Here is a 12979-nt window from a genome sequence, read left to right as displayed (position 1 = left end):
ATATGTCCTGCACTTCCTTTTCACCCATCATTATATTCATGGGTTTTATGTTGGATCTTGACCTTCAGTCTACCCACAGAGCTATTTATTTTCCTTTGGGCTATGGTGGGCCTTGCATGAAAATTGTCATGAACCCCCAACAAAATGTATGCCTGATGCACCCAATGCCATCAAATATTGTAAACATGTTTGTTCAATGCCTGTATCCCATGCCAGCCATGTATTTAATCTATTTGTTATCATCTTGGTTTATTTCTGCTCAAAATATATACTTAAAAAGTAGAAGTTAATAAAATATATATTTTAAATTAAGAATAGAAGAGAGATCTCAAATCCTGCTTAGCCAACCATGTCACGATAGGTCAATGGCTGGCAAATTTTATTTTGCAAAACTGTTTTGAATTATTTGTTAAATAGTGATATTTTATAATTATTGCATTTAGTTATCAGTTTTATAATTTAACTTAATTAAATACAAAACTAACAATAGCCAGTACTAATCAGTAGGTCCCATTTAATAAATAATAGAACCAAGCTTTAAACACTATATGTCAATTGTTTGCTTGCCCATTGTTTTGTTAGCAAAATAAATAATCGATAATCATTACGTTGGTTTAAGAAAAAAGGTATTTTATTGTAAACTTTCATACTTCATATGGTTTGTGTTTATTACAAAGCACAATTGAATGACTGTGCTTCTTAAAATTAATGTTATTGTTACATTGTTAAAATATTATTTTTTGACCAGATAGAGCAAACACAATTTTTTTTCATGTATATGTGCAGTTTATAAATGAGTATTATACTACCGTGTCTGCTTTTTTAAAGCTTACAGCGGCCAGTTGGTTTCTAGGACAGAAACATGCACATATTAAAAGCCAAAGCCATTTTGTACTAGAAAGCCAATATATTTATTTTGCTAAATTCTCATTGCAATATTTGTACGAGAATGTGTATAAAATTTCTGATGCAGGTTATTTGTGCTGAAGAAAATTAGGTTTAAAGTATATTTGACTAAAGTAACTCAATATTGTAATTATCTAGGTAAAAAAATAATTCATGATCATAAGAATTAAGTAAAAATTCGATGCAGGTATTACACAGTAACACATGGTTAAACTATATGTAATTGCAATGTTTTATTAGGTTAGTAATCTAAAAATGGGAGAATCAAGCATTTGATTGATACATTTGAAGCCAAAGCCATTTTTATTTAATTGAAAATATAAATACAATGTGTATAATTCCACAATAAATAACAGTGAAAACATCTTAAAAATACGTTGTTTAAAATACCAATTACTATAACAAAGAATATAAATTATTGGATAGGTGGTATCTTTAAGTATTTACATTGAAAAAGTGAAATCTGATTTTGGTACTTTCTGTGATTACAAATCAAATACTTTATTTCATGACAAATTTGAAGAAATAACATTTTTTACATTTATTGTATTATATTTTTTTACTGTGTGCACCAATGTGGGGTGCGGTATTATTTGAAATAGAGATTCTGGTTACGTTGGATTGTTATTTGGAATAAATATAAAAAGACGTACAGATTTTTTTTGTTACTTTAATCTAAAACACGGGAAGTATTTTTCCACACATGTCTAAGGCAACAATGGCACATATTTACATAAACATGGAATGAATTTTTAGAGAATGATGTAGCAAAATGAGGAAGCAAATGAAGATATTTACTTTACAAAACAATTGACCATCAGTGATTGAATCTGTTCAGATATTGTTGTTTTGACATTATAAGAAAAAAATGTAGATATATGCCAGCCTGTTTGAACATGTGGAATTCGTATAGATTTTATAAAATGAGTTATCGTGAAACATATGGCATTCCATGTGCTTTAAATGGCCATAAGAGCTAAAGGAAGAGTGTACTGTACATTATTACGTTATTTAAAAGAAGACTATGGACATAATATTTAATGATAAATCAAACCCATAAATTTGACTGAAAATAATAAAATTTCCAGAAAGAAAACATTCAATGCATTTTATTAATCAATTTTAATAAAACAGAATATTATCTTTTTAGTTTCTGGTATGTTTGAATAAAAGATTTGTTATGTTTGTAACTAATGAAGAATTATAGATGTGGGTAGTTTGTTAAATAAAGTCAAAAATTGTTGTCAACCATTTGTGATAGATTTGGTTTTCAAAGCAAATTTTAGTTGCTCTCTACGTACTCTAAATTGTTCTCTTGGAAATATATTGTACAAAAGGGGACAATTGAAATTTTAAAATGCATTTTGTTAATGTGCACATCACTAAATACAATGTAAAGATGACAGGGCATTTCAAAATTAAGATAAGCAGAGAAACACGATAAGCATGACCGGTACTGTTATATTTTCAAGGTGTTATTTGAAGTAATTATTAGATTACATTGTTTGTTTGAAAAATCAAAAATTATTTTAAAAGACGGGGACTGAATTGTAAAATTTAAGTTGCTGTTGAATCAAAAGAATAATGAACTCAAAATGGAGGAATGCTTTTTTGCCTGTAAAGGAATATTCTAAAATTTGTCACAACTTAGGATATAATAAATATCGCAAGAACAAAGGCAACAAAAGTATATTTTGAATTATATTATAATTTTCAAAACATTGTGTACTTCCTTTTACGCGTGTCTTTGTATTAGAGACAGATAGTTACATTAAAACAATTTAAATGGCCAATTCCTCAACAATTTTTCTCTTGTAAATTGGTAAAAAATGTGTAAAAATCAGACTGCATTTTTAAAACTAATGTCGAATGTAAGATATATATTGCAAGGTCAGTTACAGTATCATAGGAATCAGTGGCTGTTTAGTTAACACCTGTGCATACACCAGGCATTTAAATTCACCAAGAAACGAACTATGATTTTCAAATGAAATAATATTGTTCATTGTAGCTGAAATCACTTTTTACGAGGCAATGCTGTCAGATTAATATGTATTGTTTTCACATTAGAGTCCAAGAGTGTTTGATAACATGCAATTTATTGTAAAAGGAATAGCGATTGAAATAAATGATCACACGGACATGCACCGGAATGTTGAGAGTACATATTTTCAATTTATTTTGCTAATTTGCCATAAATGTTAGAGAAATTCTGATCACATTCATCACTTCCGTGTTTGTGTGGCAGCAGAATCTCACGAGACGGTGACGGTGACTGGGACTTCGTGTGACGCTGGGGTTGTGGGGGATGGAGTTTAAATTACCCTTGAACCTACGGGGCAACATCACGATCAAACTACATGTCCCGTAATGCAATGCGCGCCAGTAGTCGTCCCGGAAACGACCGTGGGCTTGACGTGCACGCTAACCAATGGCCAGCGGGGAAGCGAAGGGGTTGTCCAATGAATGGCCGGAGGGGGGCGGATGCGTCTGGTCACGTGTCCTGCTGCTCTTGCGCGGCCTCAGTAGCAGGCAGCTAGTTGTTGCTGCCGGTGCTCGAGTGATGGGTCCCGCCGAGATGTTGGGCTCCGTGTCGGCGCCCCAGCTCTTTTACTGGGTCGGGGTCGCCGCTGTGACTTGGCTTTCGTTGAAAATGACGTGCCTGCTGTTGAACGGGGCGCGGGTCTTCCTAGTCGGGACCGACCTCAAGGTGGAAAGCTTCGGTCGCTGGGCAGGTGAGGAGCGGGGCCCGGGCGTGGGGAGGAATTGGCGGCCGGGCGATGAGTGCTGGGACCCGGGTGTCCTGGGGAATGGGCGGCCGGTGGGCGAGTGGTGGGGCCCGGACGTGCGGAGGAATGTGCCGGCTCCCAGCGGCCACTAAACGTCGACAAAGCAATTATGGAGCCGAGGGTCCCCCCCAGTTCTGTTGTCTCTAATCTTGACTAACTCCCGTCCACCGAACCATCACCCCTCCCCTGTCCCACTCTGAGTCCGGTGCAGGTATGGGTTTGTAATCCCCGCGTTTAGAAGAGTGGAAACGTGAGGAGTTAGTGACAGGGTGGGATGCAGGTCATTGTTTAATGTAAGAGGTCCCCATTTGAAAGATCAGGGTTTTTTTTAAACGATAGTTATGAGTGTTTAGAATTGTTCCTCAAAGGGCGGTGGAAACCGATTTTTGAATACCTTTGAGGCACAGGGAGATATAATTGAAAAGTGAATCGATAAATGTACATAGAAACATAGAAATTAGGTGCAGGAGTAGGCCATTCGAGCTTGCACCACCATTCAATATGATCATGGCTGATCATCCAACTCAGTATCCCGTACCTGCCTTCTCTCCATACCCTCTGATCCCCTTGGCCACAAGGGCCACATCTAACTCCCTCTTAAATATAGCCAATGAACTGGCCTCAACTACCCTCTGTGGCAGAGAGTTCCAGAGATTCACCACTCTCTGTGTGAAAAAAGTTCTCCTCATCTCGGTTCTAAAGGATTTCCCCCTTATCCTTAAGCTGTGACCTCTTGTCCTGGACTTCCCCAACATCGGGAACATCGGGAATTTGATTTTTTTAAAAAGATTTAGATTTAAATCGTTTGAACCGTGATTTTAACAATGCAGATTTGAGATGCTCTAGTACCTAATGTGCAAGTTCATACATTGCATTAATTGTGTGTCCTGCACTCACCCATTACTTTGTCTTTTTTTTTTACTCTCTTTCTATTTTGTGAATCCAGGTATTATATCACTCTAGCAATTCTACCATTTTTTCCATGTTATTTTATAGCTTTGGTAATTATATTTAAAATATTAGGATTTTTCATCAGTTTATCTGCAAATTAACCATGGCTTATTTCATCATATTGATATTCAAAAATGATTTGTATCACATAACAAACATGGAACTTAGCAATACTTAGTTTTTAAGACATGGTAGTAACTTGAATATCTAATTAAGGGATGAAGTGTAAATATTAATGTTGAATAGATGTTTTTTTCTCACTAGAGAGAAATATGTTCCAATTACATTTTGCTAGTAACAGTTTGTGCAAAAAGTTTTCAGATCTTGTTAGACTTGACTATGTTGTCATAGGTTTTAGGAGCCATAGTTAAACTTGCAAATTAGGCAGTCTCTGCTTTAAAAGAACACTTAACCAGAATATTATGTGAATGTATCCTTGTGTCTGATACTGTATTATTTATCTCTGGATGTGGGGGGTGGGAGGTGTCATTTTATTTATTCCATGTAGTGAAGATAGTGTAATGAGGTTTTATCTTCAACATACAGTATTTTGTAAATGTGAAGACTATGAATGTGATAAAACATCAGTGTTGGGAACTGTGAAGAGAATAATTATTGCAGTAGGGTATAAATCCAAACATTTGTGGAATGGCAGATGATATTTATGGTGGTGAAATGTAAGTTAATGCATTTTGGTGGGAAGAGAAGAAGTGATATAGAATGAAACGTACTGTTCTAAAAGGTTTAGGAGTAGAGGGACGGGATATGTGTATAAATTATTGAAAGTGGTAGGGCAAATTGAGGAAATGGGCTGTCAAGGGACATAGATTACAAAAGCAGGGAATTTATGTGAAATCTTTTTTAAAAAACTACTGTTCCCTCAACAAAAATATTTTATTGTGGTTGCCACAAAGGAGGAATGTGATGGTATTATGGGGGCGGGGTACAAAAATGAAGAAATGCACCATGTTTGGAATATGGAATGGATTGGAATATGGCCTGCATTTATGGTGTTGACGGGTTCCATTGGCCTTGAAGAGGGAATTGGTGGAGAAATGTTTACAAGACCACAATGGAAAGGTGGTGTGAGAAGCTAGATTTGCTCTAGTGGAGAGCATGGGCATGATGGGTTGAATGTCTGCCTGTACTGTAATTATTTGTCATTCTAGCATTGTTTTTTGTGCAGTTTCATTCTTCAGCTTTTATTTGTATCTACATTTGGCAGACCCACTAAATAACATGGCTTCACCAACCTCCGCCAGCGACACTGGCTTTGGTATCATTCAGTCTTGTCACATTTTTTTGCAACTCTCATTACTTTACAACTTTTTGTAGTATTAGTATGAGGTAATTTATCTAAAAAGTTAACTTTGTTTCCCTCTACACAGACTGTCTAATCTTCTGAATATTTACATCATTTTACTTTTATTTCATTTCTCAGACACGTGTTCTTCAACGTTTAATCTTTACTGGATACAGGCATGGCTTGCCTGTGTTGTTCATCCCTAAATCCCCTTGAAAGTGGTGGTGAGCTGCCACTCTGAACTGCTACTGCCTGTATGAAGAGGCATTCACATGCTGCTGATCACATGTTAGTTTGGCCCAGCAATGATTATAGCTTCTATGAATGTTTGGTTTAGAGTGAATTGGCAATTGATAGTGCCATTTTGCTTTTACCTTCAAGTTGATGAAGATCATGAGTTTGGGAGATGTTACCTGATATGCTGGAGCACTCCATTGTCACCATGTGCTGATCATGGAGGGAGTGAAAGGATGGTGGTTGTATTACCAGCCAATGGACAGAATTGTACTGGGTATTGTTAACCTGCTTGTATTGTTGGAAGTGTGATGCCAGAAAGTGAACAGATGCCATGCGGCAGAGGCCTGCCTGGGGCACCTTGGCCATGGTGCCCACCGGAAGACCCGAAGGCTCAGCTAACCTCAGAACTGCGAACGCGCCCGGAGGACCAAAAGACTTGGAGGACTGCGGTACTGGGAGAGAGCTGCCGGAGATATCAAACACGAGGAACATGGGCCATTAGGAGGCTGATACCTCCAGCGCCTTCAAGGCCGGCTGCAGGAAGTGCCCCCATGACGCAAAAATGGCTGGGTCAGTCGCGGGCCGATTCAGTTGGAGGTGATGGAGGAAGGCTCTTCAGGAGCCTCGAATTGGGAACTGTATTGTAGGGGTAATGTAATAGAACAAAGACAGGGTAAATAGTGGAACTGGATGAGGACATAGTGATGTGCAACTATTAGCCTATTAGTGAATGGAGGCCTGCACAGCAGTCACCATGGTTTTTGTTTTCACCATTGAGTGGAAGCCATATCATGACCAATACTGAAATTTAATACATACTGAAATACATACTGAAATTTAAGTACTGCTATCAGTTTCCCATTATCCAACTGATTTAATCCTTGTTCCTTACAGAAGCCTACCAATGTGTTGTGTAATTTGGAGACCAACACTGAGCAATGTAGTGAGTTGTGCTGTAGGTATAGTTACAATACATTTAGCATTTCCTCAGCTTTAGATTTTGTTCCCATCTATAAAATGCAAGTCTTTTCTTTAGAATTGTCTAGATTTCTGCAGCTCTCTTAATTGTTTTCTTTAAAATAGATGTCACATTTGCTTCTGTTTGCTGAATTAAAAACAATTCTAGATGTTCACATTATATTAACCCTAGTTATCACCTTCGATATCAGATGGAAACCAGCGGTTGTTATTGCAAAAGCTAGGCCAGTGTTTCATCTATTTCTAATGTTTTCTGTTTCAGTATCCCGCAATATTTTAGTTATCAAGATTGGGGCCTAAACCCAGTGAATTGTGCGAGATGCATTTTAAAGACATAGTCATGATCTCCACTCTGTCTGTGCAGCAGAGGACTTCTCGTTATTATAGGACCACCTGGGTGAACTACTTGGTTGACGTAGATTACATGAAAAGGGTTTGCAAACCTTTTATTAAAAAAATAATAATTACTTTGTTAATCATCCAACTTTTGTGCTGGTAACACTGTGTAGCCTCAGTTTTCAATATTAGATCAAATTTATATTTCACTTTTCAAGGGATTGTGATTTCATTTAACTATGCACTCGTAAATTGTAAGTGCACACATTTCAGAATTGTTCAAATATACTTTGTAAACATTTATCAATGACCTATGAGGTCACTTCATCTACACTAAATTTCAATGATTAAAGAAATATGGATAAGAAACCAATTGATACCATCCAATCACTAACCCTGAAAACACCATTTATGGAACACTAACTGGAAATGCTGGAAACAACTTTTGCCTTTTCCCAGTTGTAACAAAGGTCTTGTTAATTCCACTTCCTTCCACAGGTGCTACCTAAGTTGAATATTTCCAGTCTGTACTTTTTTTGTTTTTTTCAATCGATTTGTTGTATTATTTCTCCTTTGCAGATAACGATGAACGATGGCAGTATACAATGTAGCGTAGGAAGAGACTGGGAATGCAAATTTATTTTGAAGTCCATTGATCCATTGTACAATTAATTTGACATGCACGATACTGAATTCTGATGTGCATTTATGGATCGCAAGCAGTGCCATTCATACAATAAACCTTTGGCCTGAATAATTTTAAGTTGTTCTGAGTGGATTTGAACAAAATATTTGCCATGTGACCAGAGAAGTGGTTCTGACATGGACTGTCATCAGCTGAATAACTTTCTATTGCAATCATTGGTTATAACTTTTATTTTTTAGGATGTAGACTCTGTCTTCACAGCCAACACTTTTCATTTATCTTTGGTTCCCATTGAGAATGAGTTAAGTTGAGAATGACTCAAAACTATAGTTTGTGAAGAATGGCATGTCATAGGACGATGGCTCAGAAATGAAGGTAACATATTGATGGCAGAAAGGTTGCAGGGAGTCGGAAGGGTATTTATGCCACAAAATACCCAGTTAGGACCTTGTTGCTTATTGTCTTGTCATCAGAAACACTTATTGCCTCATACCATCACCACCACCCCTCATCCATGACCCGGTATGCGGTTATGTGCAATTTGTAATCTATGCTTGAATTCTGTCCAGATTTTGCAGCATGTGGGCTATGTTCAGTTATCATTTCTGATCTTATGATTGAAGGAATTTTGTGGAGCCACTTGAAAATAGTAAGATCAAACATAGTTCCCTGTCGAACACTTTACATGATCAGCTTTGCATTTTGCACATGTGAACAATCTATTTGGAGGAGTATTTTATTTTCAAACTAAAAAATGCCCTTAATGTCTCTTTCTATTTTATCCTTTACTCTCTCAACCCTGTATTCACTATATCCTACATGATTGTTCTTACTCCTCTCTGGGCCAGAAACGGTATAGAATTTATAAAAAAGACACAAGCAAGGGGAGGTTTGATGGGCAGATAGTTAGACAGAAGGTGTGAGATAAAAGGACAAAATATGCCAAGTGACTTGGTAGTATGGATTTAGAACTAGTTTACAGAAGGCCGGATGGGGGTGGAAGGACAATATTCAGACTAGATGTCTGATCAGTGGAGATTCAAGGGGCTCTGTGCTGGGACCTATTTGTGATTATATATAAATCACTTGGATGCAAATGTAGACATGTTGGCTACTAAGTTTGCAGATGGCGCCAGGATTGCTGAGGTCGCAGGCTGAGGAAGTCTGTCGAAGTATATAGCTACAGAAATTGGTGAAAAATAGATGGAGTTTAATCTGAACAAGTGCGAGGTGTCTGACTATGGGATGTCAAATGTAAGCATAAAATATACAATTAATGGCATGACCTTTAACAGCATTTATGTTCAGAGAGATTTGGGGGCCCTAGTCAATATCTCCCTAGATGGAGTGGGAAAGGTGGCATATGGTATGCTTACTTTTTTCAGCCAGGTCATTGAGAAAAAGAGTCAGGAAGTCATGATGTAGCTTTACAGCATTTAAGATTAAGCTGCGTTTGTAAGTATTACGTGCCATTCGGGTCGCGTCATTATAGGACGGGGTGCAGAGGAGATTTATCAGTGATGCCTGTATTAGTTTAAGAATGAACTGCAGATGCTAGAAAATCGAAGGTACACAAAAATGCTGGAGAAACTCAGTGGGTGCACCAGCATCTATGGAGCGAATGAAATAGGCAACGTTTCGGGCCGAAAACTATTTCCTTTGCTCCATAGATGGCTATGGGGGGGGGGGAGGTTGGACAGGTTTGGATTGTTTTCTCTGGAACATGCGGGAAGACCCGATAGGGATTATGCACTGACGGATAGTTGGTGTAGACATCACGTTCTGCACAGCCATTTTGTGAGCCGAAGGGCATTTTCTGTTCTGTTCTATGGTATCATATGTGCTGTTTTGAAATGTATATTGTTGATATTTTCCTCTCCTTGGTGTTCTTTATCTCAAATGTTACTACATTAGTAACAATTTTAAGACCAATGAGCCAAAGGACAATGGTTTAAAAGAAACATTGTTCAATATAAAATAAATAAGTATTGTTTAATTATACAGAAGATTGCAAAAGCTGTAAGTTTGGATATGAGCAATTCTAGGAATTTTTGAGCAGAACAGCACTATTTTTTCCTATCATTACTCGGGAATTGAGAAGATTGGAAAACATTTGCCTAGCTTTTAAAGTTGTATTTGGTTTTATATATAGGCTGGCATATGAACAATGTGAACTGCAGTCAAGGCAATTTCAGTGTAGCTTGCAATAATACCATCGATGTAGGAAAGAACTGCAGATGCTGGTTTAAATTGAAGGTAGATACAAAATGCTGGAGTAACTCAGCGGGACAGGAAGCCCCTCTGGAGATAATGAATGGATGACGTTTCTGGTCGAGACCCTTCAGACTGATGTCAGGAGTGGGCGGGTGACCCATCTGGTTGGTCTGCAGTGGAAATTATTTTTAGATGCTTGTGTGCCATTTTTAGCTTGCAAAATAATCATTCTCATTGACATGGCAAGGCATCAATTCCTGTGATTGTGATGGGGGCAGGTTTTATTTCATCAATGAAGTAGAACATTTTCAGATCCTGATTTAACTTGGGGAATGAAACGAGTAGCTTGCAGATCTTGACGATCAATGTCCAATGTCCACAACAACATAGTCAGTGAGAGGTTGGAAGGAATCCTTGAGACTTTTTTGTTTAACCTCAAAATGCAAGTGTAAATAATATTTCATATTTGGAGGATTCTAATCTATTATTTGGTACTTGTGTATGCAGAGGCCTCTCGGCACTTAATTAACATATCCATACGGGCGTTGTTGCATTGGTATATATGCAGGATCTTCAATGGTTTCTAAATATAGCACAAAATGACGTGCCTTGTTTGAAGGGATCAATCTCAGTTGTCTATTTATAGAAGAAAGGAGATTGAAATAGCAATTCTCTTCCCATGTAATAGATCCCCAGGAGAGATGCTACTGCAGCCCTCAACAGTCGGTCCTTTGCACTTGCTTGAAGTGCAGCTGTCACGATTGCAGTGATATCAGCTGTGAATCAATGAAGTATTCTTGCACGCAGCCTTTCAGAAAAAGGTCACAATTTGCTGGATGATGTCAAAAATATTTAAAAATATCCCTGATATACACAAAGCTTTTAGGTTGTGTATTTATACTGAAGCGATTCAAAGCTAAACATTTGCCCAAGAGGTTGCAGAGGCAATTTTTCTAATTCATAGGTACAGAATATTATTGATAATTTAAAAAAAGGTTAAAACTACAAGTTAAAGCAGTTGAATATTGGCAATATTTTCAGTTTACCCTGAGCTAGATGAAATTTCTTTTCTATACAGTGTCTCTAATTTTATTGCTGAATTCTTGAAAGACTGACACTGCAATATTTTAATGTTCAAGAGTGTTTGCCATATGCACTGGAACTGGAAAATTATATTCTTATTTACAGTAGTTTTCACAGGCACATTTATTTGACATTTGTTTCATTAAACAATAATACATGTCGATTGGTGGTCTGGCCTCTACCCCCACCTGTAATCTGGGCAAATCTATCCCCCCCCACCCCACAAAAAGTTCCCTTAACAAAGTGGTACCCAGGCCAGGTGAGGTGGCCGATATCCACCTCATCTGGACTTCCGCGGCCAAACAGCAGGTAGAATTTGCCATCTGTTATAGACAATAGGTGCAGGAGTAGGCCATTCAGCCCTGTGAGCCGGCACAGCCATTCAATGTGATGGCTGATCATCCACAATCAGTACCCCGTTCCTGCCTTCTGTCCATATCCCTTAACTCTGCTTGCGGGGCTCTGAAACTCTGGCCCAGTCAGAGTGGGCAGATCATTCCCTTTGCTGGCTGGTATCTCAGCGCCCCACCCCCTCCCAGGCCGTGACCTCTTGTTGGTCCAGCAAAACGAATAATCCAGTCTTCTTCTTTCGTGTGGCATGCACAGCCTAAAGTTGTTGGACAACTTGTTCTATTTGATCTTCCGTTTGTGCACATCAAGTTGATTGCATTAGTCGAAACAGGGCAGACCACGTGGAGGTTGCAATCTTCTACCCCAATAATCCAGTAAGGATCTGGAATCAAGGGTGTTGGAAAATTGAAGGTGGACCTGTAGAATAAATTGTCAGTAATACAAAATCCATTGTAGTTCGGTACGCAGGTGGAGTTTGGGTTGTGCTGGATGGTTCAAAACCTGATGGTTGTTCTTGGAACTGGAGGTAATGGTTCTCACTCTTGCACCACCCTCCCGATGATTGCAGTGAGGTGAGAGTGTAGCTCGCGTGGTGTCGGTCTTTGATGTTAGCTGCTGCCTTGAGGAAGTATTTTGTTTGGTGAGGTAGTCAATACCTGTGGTGGACTGAGTAATTCCTGCCAACTTCTCCAACCTCCTTAGTTCTTGGGTGATCAAGTTGCCGATACAACAGGTTAGTATGCTCTCCATTGAACATGTGGAAGTTTGAGAGAGTATTTGGCAACATGCTGAATCTCCTGATGCTGCTCAGAAAGTAGAGGTGTTGATGAGTTGTTTCTGTGATTGCAATAGTTGACAGAAATTAAGTGCCTTCATGCAATGATTAACTTACACATTTTTGCTTTCTGGCTGTGGCTGACATTAATAAAGCTACATTTAGTGGTCATTCCACATTGGTTTGATAATCTGGTGGTAAGTCATTGTAATGGAGACAAGTTCTGGAGTAACTCAGCAAGTCAGGCAGCATCTCTGGAGAACAGGGATAGATAACGTTTCGGGTCGGGACCCTTCTGAAGAAGCGTCACCTGTCCGTGTTCTCCAGAGAAGCTGCCTGACCTGCTGATTACTCCAGCACAGTGTCCTTTGTGTAAATCAGCAAACCTTGTTTCTATGGTAAGTCGTGGT

At 38.3% G+C, this 12979-nt stretch overlaps 1 protein-coding gene across 1 annotated transcript in view; it reads left to right on the top strand.

Moving 5' to 3' along the window:
- Positions 1-3411: 3411 nt before the first annotated feature.
- The window catches only part of hsd17b12a (hydroxysteroid (17-beta) dehydrogenase 12a), a 56170-nt gene continuing 46602 nt past the window's right edge, over positions 3412-12979 (top strand). Inside the window, exon 1 of the mRNA XM_055649365.1 lies at positions 3412-3641. Coding sequence (XP_055505340.1) covers positions 3470-3641 — 172 coding nt within the window. The 5' untranslated portion in view covers positions 3412-3469. The remainder of the gene's footprint in view (positions 3642-12979) is intronic.

This window comes from Leucoraja erinacea, chromosome 18, assembly GCF_028641065.1.
Source record: "Leucoraja erinacea ecotype New England chromosome 18, Leri_hhj_1, whole genome shotgun sequence".
Lineage (NCBI taxonomy): Eukaryota > Metazoa > Chordata > Chondrichthyes > Rajiformes > Rajidae > Leucoraja > Leucoraja erinaceus.
The sequence above is the reverse complement of the archived record's forward strand: the minus strand, read 5'-3'. Positions and strand labels throughout refer to the sequence as shown.